This window comes from Hippoglossus hippoglossus, chromosome 12 (genome assembly GCF_009819705.1).
Source record: "Hippoglossus hippoglossus isolate fHipHip1 chromosome 12, fHipHip1.pri, whole genome shotgun sequence".
Classification (NCBI taxonomy): domain Eukaryota; kingdom Metazoa; phylum Chordata; class Actinopteri; order Pleuronectiformes; family Pleuronectidae; genus Hippoglossus; species Hippoglossus hippoglossus.
The window spans coordinates 3,564,026-3,585,693 of NC_047162.1; the positions used below are offsets into that span (position 1 = coordinate 3,564,026).

At 40.8% G+C, this 21,668-nt stretch overlaps 1 protein-coding gene across 5 annotated transcripts; it reads right to left on the reverse strand.

The window, feature by feature from the left end:
* Nucleotides 1-759: 759 nt before the first annotated feature.
* On the reverse strand, nucleotides 760-20,385 carry LOC117771486 (ceramide transfer protein-like). Of its 5 annotated transcripts, none has more exons than XM_034601874.1 (19): nucleotides 19,696-20,349; nucleotides 18,133-18,267; nucleotides 9,626-9,742; nucleotides 9,444-9,509; nucleotides 7,496-7,603; nucleotides 7,149-7,287; nucleotides 5,982-6,065; nucleotides 5,706-5,863; nucleotides 5,322-5,414; nucleotides 5,141-5,227; nucleotides 4,922-5,014; nucleotides 4,670-4,741; nucleotides 3,808-3,903; nucleotides 3,463-3,595; nucleotides 3,303-3,373; nucleotides 3,068-3,196; nucleotides 2,275-2,404; nucleotides 1,091-1,227; nucleotides 874-976 (listed from the first exon to the last, which is right to left on the reverse strand). In XM_034601874.1, the coding sequence occupies exons 1-18, from the start codon at nucleotides 19,804-19,806 to the stop codon at nucleotides 1,100-1,102; spliced, it is 1,950 nt and encodes a 649-aa protein (XP_034457765.1). In that variant the 5' UTR covers nucleotides 19,807-20,349; the 3' UTR covers nucleotides 874-976; nucleotides 1,091-1,099. The 5 variants fall into 5 exon arrangements, with proteins under 5 accessions (XP_034457768.1, XP_034457769.1, XP_034457765.1 ...); XM_034601875.1 differs by having other exon boundaries at nucleotides 886-993; XM_034601877.1 differs by lacking the exon at nucleotides 4,670-4,741 and having other exon boundaries at nucleotides 760-976; nucleotides 19,696-20,385.
* Nucleotides 20,386-21,668: the final 1,283 nt, after the last annotated feature.

A 21,668-nucleotide genomic window follows, 5' to 3' on the forward strand; every position in this document is an offset into this window, starting at 1 on the left:
ATGGAGAAGGACAATAATATAGGGAAATAAGCCATGAGGCACTTCACTAGTGATTTACCGGGTGCACTAACCGCACCCTGACACCCAACTGAAGCTACATCTTCCTGTAACACTAAGGCATTTGGGCTCGACTCTCATAAAAACGCTTGGAGGACCTTCGCTGAAAATGTTAGTGACACTATTTACATTTCATTTAACATTCAAAATACAGGATATGCTACGAAACTGGAACATATCAACAATGACACAGAAATAAAGCCGGGCTAACGATGTAGACGAACTCTCTTTTGTGCATTTAAATAAATAGAAACTCTTCGGCCCGTCTCTCCATCAGCACCGACGTGAGGCGTTTTTCATGAGAGAGACGAAGTCAAAAAGTTCAAGTCTTACTTCATAGGGGTCACGGGTTCATGACAGCCCTCTGGACTCAATACAGAAAAGATGATCATCTCAAATCAATCATGTTTTAACTCGATAAAGTTAGCAGCTTTCAAAGAATGCTGGGAAATGACTTCAGCAAAAACAAGCATAATATGAACTAAATATTACAGTCTGCGAGTAAAGATCTACAATTTCCTTTTTACAAACTTCTTATTGAACATACGTACATTGATATATTAATATACTTGTCAGAGACGCAGACTGACTTGGTGGCTGCTCTGACAGTCAGTTCTCTACAGGACCAGGAAACATGGTGTGATGTGGCGTCTGCTGCAACCACCTCTGGGGGGGGGGGGGTTGGTAACAGGCTCGGTGCACTTTCTCATGCCTTCTGAAAAGCTGCAGTTTAATCTTTTAATCCATTAAACCACAATGAAGAGGAATAAAAACAAATATTAAGCGCTCTTGAAATTATTAGCATTCATTTTGGTGGCACAACATTTTTTGTAATAACTGATGAGGAGGAAAAAATCCCTCTTGGGAACTTGTGTCTTCATCGCAGCAGGGAATCAAGGGGAGTCCTGTCCTCGTGTCTCTGGAGAGATGGAAATCCTGAATATTAACATGTTGCAGGTAACTGAATAATATTCAGAGGTGACATGTGAATTCATACGATCTGATTAGTAAACTGTGGCAGTGACTTTGTTACCTGTGCGCTTCAGAATAAGATGGGTTTGCTGGATGTTTTCTCCTGGACGTAGGAGGTGAAGCGCTTGAGGAACTTGGGGTACTCTCTCTTAGCCACGGCCCTGAGCACGGAGGCAGGAGCCCAGCCTCCTGGATTTACTGCACGGACACACAATATACATTTTACTGCACTACTCAGCACATATGTTCACATCTTAACTAGTTTGAGCTGCTTTGAAAAATAAATTTTCCCTCAACCCTGGGAAGGATTTTATACACATTTGCCTTTCTGAGCACAAAGTGAGCCCCAAGCCGTGAGTGACGCACAAACCAAACACCCCAGGGAAGGAAATGTGTCAATAAGCGATGGTGTATTTTCATAATTTACTAGGCACACATATTTATAAAAGGAGATTTTATGCAAACACACAGAGGGCATATTTCCTCCTGTTAGAAATGACTAATATTCTCCTCCAACAGCAGCGGTGGTTGTAGCGGACACTGGCAGAGCTGCTGATTCATTCTTTTTCTTCATATCTTATAATAGAAAAGTTAAGGCCCCTTCAATCATCAGGGATTCAGCAGCATTCACAAAGTTCAATTTCAGACTCTTTGATATCACACAGAATACAAGGTTCATACTAAAAGTATGAAAGTATGATGGAGAACCAGTGGGGAGGATGGAGCCTAAACTTATTTATCATCATCATTATAATACAACAGCTCTTCAGGACTTCCCAGCAGTAAACAACAACAATCCCTGCTGATAGCATTAATTACAATAACACAACTTGAACCTGCAGAAGTGGCAGAAAAAAGAAGCAATGATTAATCGATTAAAATGAATAATTAAATTATAGAAAATTAAGTTTTTGCTACATCAACACTTTGCTCATCAAGAGACACTGAGCTTCCCTCGTGCTATAGCTAGTAGCTTGTTGCTTATAGTGGTGACAGTATCTGATACAAGTTTGATGGTTGCGACAGAAGCCCCACACTAAATTATAAAACAGCTAAATTCACAATACCACAGTTTGTAGGTGAGAAAACAAAAACAGAAAGATTTCCTAAATATAAGACAACCTAACACAGGCAGAAGAAAATATTTTCAATTTACTTTTGTAAATTACATTTGAGAGTTTTAATACCTTAGACTTCACACTGTTCATAAGTCGACTACAGCCCAAAGCACAGATCCACACTCACCATTAGCGAAGTATGTGATTTTGCACAGGATGTTGTCTCTGCTGATCTCTTTGTCTCCCTCTGGTGGACTGACCAGGGTCTGACAGATCAGGGCGATGTTGATTTTGGCGCGGACACACTTGTTGGTCGGCTGTGGAAAGTGACAAGACAGACAATGAATTCATTTTTTATTAGTTTTATTTCTTTGATAGGGACAGAGCTTGTTAATTAACAGACACAAATCCTGCAAATGAGCCAGAGTTAGCTGTATAAGCTTATTTTCACTTCAATAACCAGTTCCCACATGACGACCTGAAATAAAGTGATGTCTTTTATAATTACAAATATCTATGGGTAATTTATGTGCATTATGCATACCATAAAAACAAGTAAATAACCCCTGATTAAAATTCACCATAAAAGTGAAATAATACAATACAAAGCCACAAATACACATGATCACAAGTTTGGTTTGCTTTCAGCCAAATCTTAAGTTTGTATTTAAAGGTTATGTAAGGTTTCTTTAGTAAACTATTCCAGTAGTTGGTTGACTGTCTTCTCAGTCAGAAAACTGACTCCACGTCTGTACTGCACAACACAGTCCCTTCTGGTGATTGCCCTTGTCACCCTACCACTAGTGTCCTTCTGCACTATGAACTGACTCAGTGGGGGAGGTGCAAGGCCAAGTAAAGCTTTGAAGAAGAAGCAAGCATCAGCCAAAAATGTAAAACTAAATGAATTAACTAAATGAACTAAGAGAGGCTTTGGTGTCTAAGTGTAATCTAAGTGGATCTAAGGGAACCTGGTGTCTCACCTGAGCATCGTCATGATCCACAGAGAAGTTGCAGACCAGCCAGGTGTCGGGGTCGTTCTCGTTGTTGGCTAAGATCTTTCTCATGGCGGAAAGGTACAGAACGTCCCTCTGAGACGCAGGCCACACCCGCTGGAACAGATCATTCTTACGTCAGATTACAGAGGTCATAGACAAAACGTGATCAAAACAAGCTGATCCCTTCCACTGTTGAGCGCAGTGATCCGGTGGCTCTTACCTTGTGCGTTTGATAGACAATTGCTGCGTTTTCCGACAACGTCTCCACAACATTGAAGTTTTCAATCGTGGCTGAAGGAAGACAAGAGGACATGAAGAGTTTTAATTATATCTGACCAGTAAATTGGCTCTTGACTAAAACTGATTTAGAAAAGACTTACTCTCCCAGTCGTTGCGATAGGAGGTGTCCCAAAAGTAGTGGCAGAGCTCATGACCAGTCACCCCCTTTACTGAGTGAGTGGCCTTCAGAGGGTCCAAAACGATCCCATTTTCTTCCACCTCTCTCCTGTACACCTGCACACACATTTTAAGAAAAAACAATGCATAACCACTTTTTCTAATGAAGGATTCCTTTTATAAATCTACGATTGGCTTTGGTCCAATTATACGTTTTCTATACAAGTAAATGTATTTTCAGGCCTCATCATTTACTGTATGAGTAGGAGATAGTATTAAAGACACATTTTAACATCAGCTATTTCAGTCATCTGATATAAATATCTTACCTTCATTTCTCCCTCTTCCACAACCAGCTGCCAGTTGGCCTCTCCACCGACATCCTGCAGGGAGTAGGTCATGTGACTCTGCACCATCTCCTCCACCTATAACGACAGCCCAGAGACAAAAGGAGGAGGTGATATCGATTGTGTAATGACAATTGGAAAAAGGTCCTCAGAGATCAACATGACATGATGGAGTGAATGGTGAGAACCAGACAAACACATAGCTGCACTTAAATGTTTATGAATCAAGAATGTTGTTTAATTCATAAATTATGTAAAAAGATGTGTTTAAACATATATTTAACCTATGTTCATAAACTGTGACTATGAATTAAAAACATCTCTACAGCAGACGACAATCTGTTTGACCTGTGGCACAAAAAAAGCTCAATTTATTGGCCAAAATCTTGTCTCTGTTACTTTATTCATCCCAGTAACATTGGCCTACAATCCTCAACCTCAACCACAATCCTTCTTTAACTTAGAGCCACAGTAAAACAGCTGGGACAAACTACAAACATGCAGGCTAGCACGCCAACAGTTACAAACATTATCAATTTCCCTGATGAAAACTAAAGAAGACATTGTACTTTTTTGGACTAAGACAAAAAACTGATTTGACTAAAAAAGCCTTGATTTTACAGACAGGCCTACATTTACACCTATATGCAACACAACAGAGCTGGTGGCACATTGACTATAAAGATAAAAAAAACTATTATTCCACACACAGGAGTTCATGCTTGATGCTACTACAGCAAGGTAGAGGGTTACACAGGGTATTATTAAATAAGCGTGAGCTCTTCCTGCGGATTCATGCGAACATCGGGTTTAGTCTATGCAGAGGAAACACAGAGGAAGTTACCTCTGCACTGAATCTGTGGACATCGTGAGGAGCGGCCCTGACTATCAGAGTAGGGGGGGGCTGACTATGAGGCTACAGGGGAAATTAAACCCGAGGGGATGATGGACAAAAAAAACAAAAGGAGAGTTACACAAAAGTGATGTGACACATAAAAAAAACGAAATGTGTGAAATGAGAGAAAATAAGGAAGGTGAAGAAATGCAGCGGATGAGAGTGGCTTGTGTAGTTTAAGTGTGTGAAGAATTTAACAACCTTATTAGAGAATCTGTGTGAGCCAGTGCTGGAGTAGACGTCTGCGAGGGGAACAGGGCTGGATCTCTGTATCCTTGTCTTTTCAGTCTGGCACTACAAACACACAAACATGGGTAGTTGCATCATGTTTGACACCAAAAATACTTTTATTTCACATATTCTTTTCAGTACGTCACAGTTCACATTCTGTAATTAAACAATTTCTGATCTTATATTCACCTGCTCCTCAATTTTGTCTTGTCTGTCAAGAGCGGCCTCAACTGCATCAAAGAACTCATCCTCATTAATGAGGCTGTTTGGACCCTCCTGTAAATTAAATGGAGAGGGGATGTTACTTCAAAGATTCGTACACAACCCGATAATCATGATGCATCATGGATGAATGTCACATTTACTTCACCTCATAATCGGGACCTCCAAAGTGAGACTTTTTCTTCAATTCCTTGAGGGCTGATTTGTAGCTGTCCTCTATTCTTCGCCTTTTCTCCATCTCCTACAAACAAATATATAAAATCAATTTACAGCCACAGCTGTGAAAAGGAATTTGTGCAGATACAGCATGTACAGTGGGCTGACTTGGCATCAAATCCTTTTCTCCACTGTAGACAAAATGTTACAGCACCAATTAAATATCTACTGATCTTTTTAAAGTATGCAAGTGTGTATGTATGTATGTAATACAGGTTCTATATCTTAAAAAGACGTCTCTCATTAAAATGTAAATAAAGAAATTATGGATGAAACATGGCCATCTGGACGCTGCAGTGATCCAGATGTTACACACCTTATCCACTCTCTTTTGCCAGCTGTCCTCTCTCTTCACCATCAGGTCGATGCAGTGGGACAGAGTGGCCAGGATCCCGGCTGTGGTGGCCTTGAATGTGATGGCTTCCCCCTTGAAGTCTATGCCATTGATTCCCTTGGGACTCAAAGCCTGGAACACTGCACAAAAGAAGAGCATCATCATCCATAACTTTGATTGCTGCTTATGTAGTCATGAATGTTTCAGGTTAGAGAGGAAAAAAAACTAGTTTTCTGGGGCTGCGGCTGCACTACTCACATTTTTCTTTGCTGCCATTGTTGTTGTGCAGAAACTCTCCATCTGTGCGGGTGTTGGGGAAGTCATCTTCATCATCCTCCACGACTGAAAAAAGAAAACGAGTCTCAGAGAGGGGAAGCAAATACTAAAAGCACCAAACAGGTAGTTGCTACACACAAGCCTTTTCTTGTGGGACCCTACTGAAAGTAATCCAAGGTTCACGGACAAGGTAGCACATTGTGGCCCATTCAACAACTCAAACCACAGCACACCAACAGACTCTGCTGTGCTGGACAATGTGACAATGGTCTGGTTTCATCTTCAGAATAGAGAGAGGGTGAGAGAGTAAGAAGGGGCGAGCAGAACAAAAGCAGGGCTTCATTCTTCGTGGCCATCTACAGACGCCTTGCACAGGCTGCCATGAACAAATGTTCAGCCGACCAAGACAGGGTAAGAGTGAGGGGGCTACTGGAAGAACTACTTTCTGAGTCACAACACACACAATCACATTCTTTGCAACACTCACTACATGTTTCTTACAAACTACGTATCTTTTCTTAATCTTAGTACAAGTAAACTAAAGATTCTCTTAGACATATACATCGTTGTAGTACCAGTTATGTAACACACACACGTTCTATAAATGTGAGGACACACACACACTAACCCTAACACAATGCATTTAGTTGCCCCTTAACCTAACGTAAACTTAATTTTAAGCATAACCCTAAGAAAAAGCTGCATTATCGATTGGTCATTTTCCTGGTTGCTCATTATGAGCAAGCACTCTCTAGAATATTGTCTTGTTAAGTCTTGACCTAACTCTTTAACGTGCCTTTAAATAATATATGTTGTGATTTAGCACTATAAAAATAAACTTACTCTTTAAAACACACACACACACACACACACACACACACACACACACACACACACACACACACACACACACACACACACACACACACACACACACACACACACACACACACACACACACACACACACACACACACACACACACACACACAAGGTAGTGGGAAATGCTCACTGTTAATGCTCAAAATGTAAAACAAAAATATTTTCAGTTTACTATTATATATGACAAATGCTTATATTTGAAAACCAGTGAATAGATATTTTTGCACAGCACTGTTAAATAGGAGTGTAGGTGTGTGTGGCTCTTACTTTTGTCCCTCTGCAGCTCATCCTTGGACTCGGCATCTGAACAGCTGTCAAAGTATTTCTGAAGCGTGTCCACCTGCCTGCACAAAATATCTTTGAAGGTCTCCATCTCTGCCAGCTTCTCTTTCAGGCTGTGTCCCTTCTGAAGAAAGTAAAGCGACAGAGTGGTTAGGCTTGTGTTTATATTTCCAATGGACCACTATGCAACCATTCCACTGCCAACAACAAGATGACAAAATGCACTGCTTGTGTGTGCCTCCATAAATATCCAAGCACCCCTCATGTGTGCAAATAATAATCTGAAAGCAATGCTTTCTTCAGCTACAGTAAACATTAACCGGAAAACCCACCTTGAAGGAGGATGTGGAGGTGGCAGAGAAGCCGCTGGTGGCTGACGTGAGAGACAGCATGGAGCCACGTCTCCGCAGACTGGACTCTGAGCCATAACCACAGTCAACCTGTAGAAGACAGGACAGAGAGGAATCAAGTGAGCTGTGTCATAACAACAAAGGCTTAATAACGAAAATACTTCACCTACATTAATCTAATAAAAAAAAAAAAAATGCACAGCCACATTCTTTGGCGTATGAAGCCAGTGAAGAATGAGCCATAACTGAGTTTCTTTTTCAGGCCAGTTAAACTGATCCAAGTACTCTCTATTTTCGAAATGTTCATTTGACCTGAAGTGTTCCCACATGGCACTTTTAGCCTAACTAGCACATTATTATAACAATGATCTTCAACTACTTTCATGTAGTTTTGTTTAACATCCAAATACTGTATTTGGAACGGTTGAAACTCCATTAGAAACCACAAAAGCAGTTTACAACACCTTCGTGGTAATAATAATAATCTTTACGTTGAAATTAAACATATTCTTCCTCTAAACTTGACTGTTTCCCCTCTCCTCTAATCGAGCAGCCCGGCCTCTCAGAATAGACGCTTGTTCACACCAGCGACAGAGCAGGTACAGAGGCTGGTGGAGAAGAGAAACAGGGGTGTATTCCCTTTAAGACACACTTCTGCTTTCAACCACAAGAGGGCAGTCACGTGCACGTATAGATACATGCACGTGACTGGCATTTGAAAGAGCTTAGGGTAACTATCGGTCAACGACCAGAAGTAACTCCGCCTCTCATGGATTTCAGTCACGGTTGTTTGCCCTTTAGCCAACATGTTGCTACCCCACTGACTTCATCAGCACAGATTGCACTATCTAAACCAGGTCGCTTAATCTGTTTGATGACAGAACAAAAGAAAAAGAAAAAAGCACAGCCAAACAAGCAGAGGCTTTGTTGCTGCTTGATTATTGATTAAAATCTAAAAATATTAAATAAAGCAGCAGTAAAGTAACATTTATCAGCTGCTGGGCCTCCCGTCAATGACTGTTTAGTATATGGCCACACACACGGACATGTTCTTAAGCTGCATGCAGCACAATGATGCTGTGCAACTGTTATGTAATGTAGGTGTAAGTGGAGATTAAAGCCTCAATGAACACATACTACTGACTTTGACAATAGAGGAAATGAAGCCTGGTGCTGATAAGAAAGCTGCCCTGAACAGGACATCCTTTTTTTAATGTGATATATTATGTATAACATTTTACACAGTTTACAATAAAAGATGACCAGACATTATAAGAACATATTCTACAAGATTACTTTTGCGACTGTCTCCTAGAAACGATTGTTGTTTTCATGTGTTGATGTTTCACTCTCTCAAACCATGGGAAGACTCCAGTGTTAGCTGTGGTGTGTTGTGTCTCCTTGGAGACGCTGGGCTGCTGAGTGTGAGTAATGTGAGTTAGGAAGGAGGGAAGCAGTTCCCTCTAAGTCAGAGTTTTCAGCAGTGACTCATGGTGGGTGGGATGACGGTTGGGCGTGCATGCATGTGCATGAGGTGGACACCCCTCCTGCTCTGAGTCATGATGTCTTCCTGGTGCTGAAATGAGCGGGTGAGAGGGAAAGGAGGTGTGTGTGTGTGTGTGTGTGCGTGGGGGGGGGGGGGGGGTTCCCCACACGAAGGCCCATGTGTGAGCAGCATGTGTTTTGGCAGACAGACTGAAGGTGTAGTGGCTGAAAACTCACAACTGCACCGATCAGCATCAACATTAAAATCCAGTCACCAGTTTTGATGATGTAGCTGATTGGCCTATGCTCTTCTTCTATGGACTAGATGAATGTGGATGATGCACCGTGCATACAAACAAACACACACAAACACACGTGCCACTACAGTGCACTGCACAGGTAATTAGAAAGTCCTGAATTCCTACAAACTTGTTGACAAACGCACCAGTAGTGGAGGGATGATTATTGTTCCCTGGACTCCTCCCCTGTCTGATGTTCTCTCTGTGATACTCTACCAGAAACACACACATCAATGATGATTCTAATTTGCTTCGAATGTGACAAGGATTTTGTGTGTTTTGATATGACCACTTCATTGTCTGCTGTGATAGAATGTGCATGACTTACCCTGTGCAGCTCAATGGAGTCAATCCACTGGTATCTGTGCTCTGGGTCTTGTGCTCTCAGGTACCACACACTGTCGTTCACACTGATGTCCAACCGGCACTCATCAAACTCATGAGGCTAAAACAGGAAGTAATACAGATCAAAAAGTTAGGTTAGTTAGTGTGTATTGAAAATATACAGTTAGGGTCAGTATCAGTCATTATAATCAAATCCTGTTGACTTCTAACCGAAGCGGAGAGAGGATCAGATATTGGAGGCTTCTATTAAATAGGTGGATTATCTGACGACATCTTAGGTCCAACTAATACTATGTCTCCCCTAACAGTGTGGATCCAGCTACATTCACAACCCAACAGGATCATCACCTACAAGATGGATGAGCTAATTGGCCAAATTATGTCACACAGCAAATTTGAAAAACAATATCAATGTAAGGTAGAAGCATGGCTGATTAGGAGTGTGGCTCTGCACAGTCAGATATTTCTCAATAAAATGTTAATTTGTCAAGCAACTATGAAACACAATCACTATTGAACTTGATAAAATCAGTAACTACAAAGACTACTATGACTCTTTTCAATTTGATTACTGAGCACATGAAACATTTTTATAAATTTTATTTATTCATCCAGTTGCTGATTACATCTTTGTTAAATATTTAGAATAAAGTTTAGCTCAGGTTTTAAAGACATTTTGAAAACAGTGACATTAATGCATTGTTATTACCTCTGACAAGGACAATATTTTTTCATCAGTGATTGTTTGTCTGATATAGCAGCATTACATAAAAACTACAGGACAGATTACCAAGGAACTTGGTGGAAGGATGCGATATGAATCAGGGAAGAGCCTGTTAAATTTTGGTGTGGATTTGGATAAGAGGGTAGATCCAGGAATCTTTAAGATTAAGAAATCAATGAAAATGTTGAAACAGGCTCCAGCTCAGAGAAAATGATGTGTGAATCTTGGGGGGAAAAATTCAGACATAGGGGGTTTGTATCTATGATTGTGTTCAACTTGGTGCAGCTTGACTGAATATAAGGGGACTGTTGAGGCTTGTTGAAGGTGTAAGCTCTATTATGTGTGTTTTTTTTGGTTTATTTTTTAAATGGTGCAAATACACTTGTCCACTGGCTGGTTTGAGTCTGGATATTTTCGATAGGACTTTTCAAATTGTGGGTGAAATTCAGATTGTGATCATGTGTTAAGAACATCGTGATATGATTGTGGCTGTGGCTCAGGAGGTAGAGTGAGTCGTCCACTAATAGAGGGTCAGCAGTTCGATCCGAGGCCTTTGGCAAGATACTGAACCCCAAATTGCCCCCGACAGCAATGATTGATGTGTGACGAGAAAGTGCTGCACATCCATGCATTGTGAAGCGCTTTGCATGGTCATCAGGATACATAATAAATACAGACTATTTACCATTTTGGCAACCCATGTGACTGGATAAACATGATAATGCTGTCATACATTTTAACTTGATTTTATGTTCCTTTTAAAACAAGAGGAAAAGCCTTTCTGTTTCCTGCTCAGGAAGTGCAGAGAGAGGCATATGCGAGAGGGGGCCATGTTAATAGCTACTGGAATCACCCAGAAAAGACAAACTGCTTATTTTGCTTCTTTGTTACATGGAGAGAGACAATCTGCTCTTGAGTTAATTTTAACACCTGGAAATATGGCAGTCTGCCACAATCACAGTAATGTGAATAAAATATCTTTAACATAGGCCTATCTCAAACAGATAGAAGCCAAAGATGAACCAGAGGCACAGCAGCTCCTTTCAGACACTGTCCCATAGGAACTGGCCTTTTAAGGCAACTTGCAGGATGGAGCATATTCCTAATAGCCCTCCAGTGGACTGTCAGTGCTGTAAAAGTGCTATGCTGGCATGGCCAGCAACCAAGGAGTGTGTATGTGTTGATGTGTGGGCTGGGAGAGGGGGAAGGTAGCGAGAATGGTATTTACCTGTGTACTGTTTACCAAATGCATCAGGCCCTCTGAAAGGACACCTCTGCAGTAAGTCCTAATGCTAAATCACACTCAAGGTATAATCGAATTGAAAGCACACAATAGTCTATGCGAGAAGGTCTGGCTTGCTCAAGCGTAGTCGAGGACACAGCTAGAGAGAGACCTAGAACTGCAATAGCATGAATGAGCAGCAGTTAAAGTGTAAGCACGACAAAAACTAGAATTACTGCCTTGTTGTTGTTTGCCTCTGCCAACCAGTCTAGGAACAAGACTTAAGGTCAAAGTCTCTTTTTGCTGAACATCATAATGTCACTGTGAAGTTGACTTTTTGTATATAAAATGTCTTCAAGTCCTCATTGTATCCTTTCCAAGTATTTAGTGATATAAAAAACACCCTGGGATCTCTGTGTAAGTTTGCCTGTAATCCACAGTAAGTGCAATCATTTACTATGGAAGCAAACAATCAGCAGTGTTGCCAGAACAGCTTTCACTGAGGAAACATTTGTGAATGCTGTTAACAACTCAAGTGTTTATTTAATTAAGCCCCTTATTGATTTTTGGGGGATATTGAATTAATAAGGTATTGTAAGATTAAGTATATAATTACACTGTATTGATCATTCACCAATTCTATTTAAACCATACAAGGTTAACACAATTTACAAATTCAATTCACCAGAGCAAGCTGGAATAAAAAAGGCACATATGATCATTAACAATTGCTAGCTTGCAATTTATGATTGCCGAGTGAATGCATGCGCCCATAAGAGTCGGAGCCTAAATCATTGCAGAAGATTGTATAACTTAATGAGTTGGCAGAGCAAGAAATTGCCCACTATGGGGTCTTTAAAGAGGTTTCATTGCAGGAGTGTGACTTGGCCATGTTGCCTGACACCTGGACGGTGTTGAGGCCAAGACCAGATGCTCTGCGTCAGTAATGTGCAACATTACTGAAAGCTTACCAATGCTTACCGATGCTCATTTAAAAGAAGACGAAGCAAAAGCAAGGAAGGACACAAGCATGATGCATCAGTTATAAGAAAGCCAAAAGATCAGTAGACTCTACCTTTTATGGCCAGGATTACACTGATGTGTTTTGAAATACAACTTCACCAGCCCAATGACTGAACAAGTAAGTTATTATATTATAATAGAGGAATACAATTATATTTGGGATGTTCCTGCCTACAACTTGCAAGTTGACGTGGGGAACTTTAGTGGGATTTTGTTGCTAGGAAGGTGAGAAAGCAAGTTCCTCTTGTTCACCGCTGGACAATGGGGTCATGGGTATACTGAGGATGAGAAATGCACCAGGCTTGAAAAGTTCACGAGGATCCAAGACTACCGTAAACAATAATCTATCACAGGAAGGTCATCTCAGCAGCCTTGCACTTTACAAGACGACGTGACAGGCTGAAAAATGTCCAGTCTGGATCCTATGTGAAAGACAAGCAGATAAATAAAAGGTGTAAAAACAACTCCAGAAATATTGGATGATGTAGAACAAAGTTAAATTGTAGATTTTCTGTTGCTCAGTGGTGAAATACCTTTCAACCCCCTGTGACCATGCACAGTACCAGCAGTACTAAGAAATGGATGGAGGGATACTTAAGATCAAACTACACAAAAGCACTTGACATCCCACTACAAAAAAAGACTTTGATTATTTAAGTGGGTCAAAAGAAATAACTCAAATAAGGCAAAACAATTATAGATGCAGCAAGTTATTTTTTATCAGGCACTGATAGCTGTGTCCAGCAAAAATATCTGTGACAAAAAAACACTGCTCATAAGGAGATGTTAAGGTCAAGTGGGATGTCCATATGATGCTTAAAGGGCCCAATGTGTTTGTGTGTACCAAAATAACACCACACAGTCAACCAGTAGTGAAGATATAGATGTAATTTCCCAGCAGAGCAGTTTGTCTTTTGTTGATTTAGGCAACTGTATTGTCATCCTTGCCTATTTTTGCCCTGAGGAGCCTCTGCCAAGAACTATTTCTGATGTCTGTCAAACTGCCACCCTTTTTGTGGGGCCCACCAGTCACTCAGCTGGGATTATTCCCCACACTAATGTCATCAGTGTTAGTCTTGGATTCTATGTGTAGCAAATAAGATGAAGGCCAATATCTAAATGACAAAACAAAACAGCTTCAATCTGTGTCTATTCTCTTCCAACATAAACGTCCTACTCAGCTTCAAGAAGACATTCTGTGCTCTCCCTTCCAACCTCTGTATCGAGCTGGTGTACGTGTCTAAAGTCACAATCCCGAGACGCGAATGGAGGGGAGTTCCATTTAAATAAGCCTAGGATTTTCAGTACTTAAAAAGGTTAGGGGACTTAAACCAATGAAAACATTGAGAAACCCTACAAGGATTGCGCCAAACATTACTGAATTTCATCATTCATTTGTGCTCATTTAAACCTGATAATTACACTCTGAGGAGAAGAGATTGTGACAAATACAGTCTCTTGTACTTGCAACATTACTACTCTGGTCTGGAGCCAGGAACATCTTTCTGGAGACACTGAATCCCTGTTGCACTGGTGGAGGAAACACTGACGCACCAAGTGGTCAGTGAAAGACAGGGAAAGGGAAGACTAAATCAACAGGGGTGACAGCAAGAACCTTGAAAACATTCTCTCACACACACACACACACACACACACACACACACACACACACACACACACACACACACACACACACACACACACACACACACACACACACACACACACACACACACACACACACACACACACACACACACACACACACACACACACACACACACACACACGACCCTCCACGTAGCGGAAGTTCCATCGTATGAGGAAGAGTCTCAGTTCCTGTCAGGAGACACTTTGTAATTTCCACAAAGCCTGATGTCACTCCCAACTATTTGTTTGAGCTCTACTTGATCACTAATCTTTCTTTCTCTTCCTTTAACTCTTTAACTACCTCAATAGGTTTTTGCTGTGATGTGATGGGGGAAAAAGCCAAATCCTCACATCCAGTGCCACTGAAAATAAAAATAAAAATGATAATCCCGCTTCCAAACTAATATAGATCCAGTCTGGGCTCTTATTAACTTGCCATGTAGCTAAAAATGGCAGTGGTAGTTACCAGCCTGTTGAGGTACAGATAAAGTCTGAAACCAACGCACCCTAGTTGTTTACAATCAGGTTAAAAATAAGGAATTGTTCAATTATTTAAGTTAAAATGTATGACCCTGTATCTGAGCCACTGAATGTACAGAACATAGGGAGATGAATGGTTAACATTAGCCGTGGCTAAAGCTGCATTTCAAACTGAGCTGGTTTACATTAATCCAGGAATGTTCAAGTTGCCTTGGTTGATAACCTATTATTACTTAGATGGTAAACGTCTGTACAAACATCTCTTGTACCTGTAATATTAATCATTTGTTTAGATCTCAACACTGAATTATACCCAATTCAGTTAGTGACATCCAGTTTAGTAATAAAGCTGGCTGTAAACATATGACTTACCTATAATGGCGTAGAGACACAGACAGGTGGTAGACACAATGGCATGCACAGCAAATAACGTAATCTAATCCAGCAGCTCTGCCTGGTTACTCCCTTTGCAAAACCTACATGCTCCAGTTTTATTTGAGACTGAATCAACCAGAAGCTGTTGAAATCCGCTGAAATTTCACTGAACCAGACAAGACATAAGAAACATAGTAAATAGTAGAATTGTGAACCACCAGCAATGAGCTGCAGGTGCCATGTTCAGTCATATTATTATAATGTCCGTTTTTGAAACATGACTCTACAAAGAAGAAATCTAATTTTATCTTACAGGTCTGGAGTTTCTCAACTCTAGTGTTAAAATGAAACCTCTGAATGACTCATTGTGCAACTAAGATGGATTATACACTCTGAACCGAGTAGATACTGTGTTTGCACACGTCTTCACAAAGTGTGAAGAGGTTAGCCTGGTTAGTCTTATTGTAAGAAACTTTTACATGGTTTTAGCAACATTCAACACAATGGGTGTGAAAGTAGCTATTCCCAGTTAATTCACTGTATAACATGGTGCAAGTACAGCATGTCTGATAGTTACTTTCAAAGCAATGAGAAGAAATGAGGAGACGCAGAAATCAAAGAGCGAAATACTGGTAAAAAAGAGAAAACATTTCTTTTCTAAAAAGGCAATAACTGTCTGCTGACCACCATCACTCGCTATAATCTTCATTATTTATGGTCCAGATGTCTGAGGCGAGGCCTATTTCCATTGGAATGAGGAATGACTGTAGTAGAGTACCATGGAAGTAAATATTTACATATGCTGGGAATGGATAAAGCTGAACAAATACATCTAAAAAGGCAAATCATGCATCACGCTGACTGGGAATACAAACTAATTCATTTCCCTTGTTACTGTTTGGAGAGAGATAGACCTAGCCTCTGTCAATGACTGACCTGGGTTCCCACTGAAACATGATGAAAGGTGAAATGGTGAGAACCTCCAGCATTAAGTGCTGTTGAAACATTTGCATTATTATTTTGTCTGGGCTTAGTTAAGTGTGGCAGTTCTATTGAATCTTTGAGACAGGATATTATTGAATACCTGATAAGCATGGGAGTGCTTGCTTAAAGAAATGTATGCTGTGACTACCACAGGTCTGAATGGTCTGGAGCTGGACTGTCCTATGCAGGGACACAGCATAACTAATCACATGATGATGTTTCCAATAATGTGTTACCACAAAGCATACTGGAACTAGAGTCAGCCAACAGGCCAGTTACCCTCAAGCATTGCTTGTGACATAATCAGGAGTTATTTGTAAAAAAAAAAAAAAAAGGGGTTATCAGTTGAAGATGGAGTTTGAGAAATTTTAGAGTTAAGTTTCTCATTCGTTATCAGCTGAAAGTCAAGCCTAAGGCCTTCACATGGATCCAGGAAATAGCCCAGTGTTTCCTTCATGAATTTAAGAACAAACATATGGTGGATGCCTAACATCTGAATGAGATCTTATGGGTCACAAGCCAAAATTCTCTATGTGAGGGCTTAAGGGAGGAAGAGAGTGGGTGGATAAAATACTGGTGGAAGCAGGAACAGCTGATGTTGCTCTTTAAATTTCTTCTCATGTTCCTCAGGTAATAAACTTGTTCCATTCATGCTGATTTTTAAAAACATGTTCTAGCATCACAGTATTAGAACATTTTGGCTTTGTGTTAATGAAATGTTAACACATTTGTATACTTTGTGCTGGTAGTACTTAGGCACTGGAGAAACTGCAGAGAAATTAGTTATTTTGTCCCTGCTCAAAGTTCCTCTGAGTTCCTGCGCGATTTCACAATAACTAAAATATATTTTATAATAAAAAGCTAAATGTATTTTTCTTAGCACAGTGTGTCATTGCTGTTGCAATTTGAACAAAGCATGCAATGTAGGAAATAAGTATTGCCAAAGGGGACCTTCAGGGAATCTTATACGGTGGTGTATTTGCCAAGAACCAACCCTTAGAGCCAAAACGAAACAAAGCTGGTTGTACAATTCTTCTACCAGCATTCTTCTACTTTCTTATCATTGCTAACAACAATAGTTGCCCAAGAATTAGTTAGTCGAATACAATTGTCAGTGGCTACACACTATCATGACAAATTTGTTCAGCTGATGCCAACAATTATAACTCTACTGATAAGTCATAATTTAATTTTGCTTCCGCAATTTACTTACGTGATTATGAAAACAAAGACACAGCTATGTCAACTCTGAATAGCAAAATAATTGGATCATAAGACACTGATAAGATAAGAAAACCCTTTGTTAGTACCACTACAGGGGAACATTTTAGAAGAATAGAATACATTTAGATCATTCAGATTAGCCCATACTTATCACAGCAATTCAACCGATATAAAGAGGTCAACACAAAAAAAAAAATCCTAGCCAGTGCTTTCTCTGGGATTTTTCTTAACAGTGGGGGCTGCTATAATATATAAAATCAATAGTGATTGAGTTATTTTGATGCTCTACACATCAATTCACTAAGGCTTGTGCAGCAACTAAGCCTTAAAGGAAAACTTCTACTTGTAGCCTTTAGTGTATTAAGGAGACCCCGCAGTGCAGGTCAACAAGTGATTCTGCTCCTCTGCTCTTTTCTTATCACTAACATGTAGAGCTGGACTTTATAATAAACTGCTAAATTAATATTTATGTTCCTGGATAGATGGAGTGTCGCTTCTTCTGCGACAATGGATTTGAAACACAGCGTTGTTTGATAACTGGCAGGAATAACTTCTCTCCTGTCCGCAGCCTCTGTGTGTTTGCCCCAATCCATTCATTAGCAATGCTGCACACTATATGTTGTAATGGAAGATTGTTCTCTTTTGGTGGCTTGAAAGGTGTTGTTTCCGCACTCTTAGCAAATGTAGAACTCTTACACAAGCATCAGTATTCGTTCCTGGAAGCCGTTTAAAAAAAAAAAACCAATGTTGCTCAAATGTTAACAGAACTAAAGATTTCTACTTTGAGAAGAGTCTCAGTGTAACTTACAGTAATAACAGCTTTACTAAGGCAGAGGGAACCTCGACAGCCGTACTCGGTCTCATCCTGGGACTTGTAGTAGCTCAGTGTGTTGTTTTTCAGCACCACCCAACGGTCCTGCCAGCCATGGATGTAGTTTGTCCACTGGAAAAGCAAAGCATTTATATTAACATCTTAGTATAGTGAGGGACAAGGAAAACCTCACATTAAGCAATGATATTTTCGCAATAAATACCACCTTGAGATGTAGTCACTAAGACTACTACTTGTACACATAGTAAACACCTTATATTATACATTACAGCCTCAGAGCTGACTCAACGACTTAACAATGTAACACAAAGTAAGTCTTTATTAATATTGATGAATCTTTAATTGGAGAGTGGTTTCCATTTTTGATGATTACCTCGGAGACAAATAGAAAGTGCATGTGCCTAACTTGAGATGCTTGAACTTCTGGAAAAACCTGAATTAGGACACATGTGGGATTTTAAGTCACAGGTCCTGTGACGTGTAAAGGGCTTAGTATGATTGAACAGGTGAGCTTTTCTGGATGCAGAGCTCCTTAATCTCACAATATGCTTGGTTAGCAGGTCAACATGCAATCTGTTTGGAAACACAGTGTACAGTGAGATTAATACCACGTTAGCTTGCCAGCAGCTTAACTAATTTAAACTGTGGTCATTTTGACCAAAACAAAGCATTGCACAAGTGAGCAGCGGCATATGGCAAACTAGGTTACCAAGACTTTGTCTAGCAGCAGGCTTAACTGTCTGTTTACCAAAGGAAAAACAAAAGAGATCAACACTATCCTAGACAGTTGTTATTACATAGTGAACTCAATTAACAAGCATATTTAACTTATACTAGTCCCACCAACAAATGTCTTTGGTAAGTATTCTTCACAGCATCACTGTACATATGACACTAAGACAGTACCATTTGTTGTGTCCATGTTGTTATTGTGGTGGACATGAGAGACACAGGGATGAGCAGCAGTCCTGATTTAACCTTTGAAATGAGCTCATCGCCCACAAGATTAGCACGGACCTTTCTGAAAGGGAAAACGCCAATATCTGCACAGCGTCCCCTTAGCAAAACTAACACCGGCCCCACTTGGTATATTATTAACAGCGTTGTGCGGCCGAATGTGATCCCCAGATGCCCGCACTCACTGCACCAACATTAGATTAATGCAGCCCACAGCTAATGCGTGCATAACCTGGAACGAACTGCAAACTGCATCCAAGACCACAGCAAATGAATCAATACGTGTTTCGATGGCTTTGTGGGCTAATGTGGCTAGCTGTGCATTACACACTCCGCCATACGATTTCACATCGGGGGCTTTCCTTTCGCTTCAGTGGGGGATCTAATCCTACCGGGCAGTCATGTGCAAATGTTGATGGAGGGTAAGTGATCCTGCATCACCCTCCCCCCCAAACAGACCTGCCATGATTTGTCATAACACTGTGAGACTGCCTCGTTTCCCCCTGGTATGAAGACAGGCTACAGTAATGCCCTTTAGCACCTGGCAGTGACATTGACCGAGGTACACTGAGAGATTCTTACCTTACTGAGGACTCCGCTGAACCGGCCGTTCCCAACAGGATGTGCAGGCTCCTCTCTGGGCTCTAAATCCTCCTCGGAGCCGTAGGAGTTCCAGCTCTGGTTGTCGGACATTATGCTATGTGGCTAACGCTTGTGTCAAAACAAACCAGGCATGTGACGCAGAGACGGTCAAATGTACACGGACACTGTTCGCAAAGCTGGTGTTACAGGAGCAACAGTTCACCGAACCATGTTGTGTTGCTATCGACCGGCTAACAGCTCTGAGTGCAGGAGGAAATAGCCCCGGCTCGGTGGGGGTCGATAACAAGCTCCCACACCGCGCAATTTAACCTCAGTTAGATAAAATGGTCGGCACACATTCTGTGGTCGCACAATTCAGGTGAACGGTGGCTGTCAACTCTGCTCCACCGCCTCTTCTCTCCCGCGTCCGTCCGGTCCCAGAAGGGGCAGGGAAGGGAGATATGTGGGTAAGTGTTGTCGGGCAGCCGGTCGGCAGGCACAGGGTAATCCGTCACTGACTTCCAGAGAGACGCAGAGTCCGTGTCAGCGGTTGTTTACCTGTGTAGCCCAGAGACAGCTCTCCAACTCTGCGCCATGTTTCTCCGTCTGAGTTCCTCTGACGTCTGCTGCTTCTCTCTGGATCAGCGCGTGCTCCAACTTGTGTGGCTGGCAGGGGCGCTGGCCCGCGTGACGTCACCAAATCCGCTCCTAATTCGGAGCAAGGCCCCGCCCCCTCTTTATAATACTCAAAATAGACCGAGAAGTAAAACAGTACTGTACTAGTACACACTGTGGACAACTAAAACACACTGAGTACTACTACATACTGTGGAAAACTAAAACCCTCTGAGTATCCATAGTGTGGACATTTAAAACACACTGACTACTAAACATACTATGGAAAACTAAACACACTGAGTACTACTACATACTGTGGAAAACCAAAACCCACTGAGTACTACTACATAGTGTGCACAACTAAAACACACTGAGCACTACTAAATATACTGTGGAAAACTAAAACACACTGAGTACTACTAAACATACTGTGGAAAACTAAAAAAGACAGAGTACTACTAAACATACTGTGGAGAACTAAAACACACAGAGGAGTACTAATACACACACTAATCAGACTGAGGATCATAAGTCCTTCTAAACAGACTCAGGAGTACTACAAAATACACTGAAGATTACCAAAACAGATTAAGCAGTACTACAAAATATACTGAGGTGTACTGAAACAGACTGGAGTACTAAAACAAATAGTAGAGTACCACTAAGACAGAAGAGAACCAAAACAGGCTGAGGTTTACTACAAAATACATTGAGTATTATTTTGTGATGAGGACTTAGGGAGCCACACCAGCACCCATAGGAGTCTCACTGTTACCGCCAACAGGGCAAGGATAGAGATATTGTCCAGAGAAAGATATATCCATATATCCCAAAATATTTATTTCCTTAGAAATAAATATTAATATAAAAAATAAAGAAAACAATTCCAGAAATATTAAGCAGAAATATTTCACATCTCATAAAATATAAAATCCACTTTCATTAATTAGTGCGTTCACTCAGGGCTTAAATGAATGGAAAGATTATTGTTGGTATCCCAAATGCGGGGAAATTAACAGCCCAATAAGACGGTAATGAAAGAGATGAATTCACTCAACAATAAGGCACACAAGGCATTACTTCAGAGTAACTGTTACCTCAAAATACTTTATGACGTAACACATTCATTCATGAAGAATGTTCCCGCCCTGGCTCCTTCCTTGACATCAGCCCATACCGGGCCTGTATTTATACGTCAACCCCCAGTCATGTGATCCTTATGATATTTAGCATATACACAAAGACACATCAATCAGACACACACAAACATGCATGCACGTCTCTCTATAGTTGTAAGGCCTTCCCTAGCCCCTTACCCTATCCTAAACTTAATTCTAACACTAACGCTAAAACCA

Excerpts from the sequence above, each read along its gene's own strand:
- LOC117771486 (XM_034601874.1), bottom strand. The coding sequence starts at position 19,806 with ATGTCCGACAACCAGAGCTGGAACTCCTACGGCTCCGAGGAGGATTTA. Across the intron at positions 7,604-9,443 it reads TAATCATCCCTCCACTACTG|GTTGACTGTGGTTATGGCTC; the intron begins GTGCGTTTGTCA and ends TGTCTTCTACAG. Across the intron at positions 3,904-4,669 it reads TCCACAGATTCAGTGCAGAG|GTGGAGGAGATGGTGCAGAG; the intron begins GTAACTTCCTCT and ends CTGTCGTTATAG.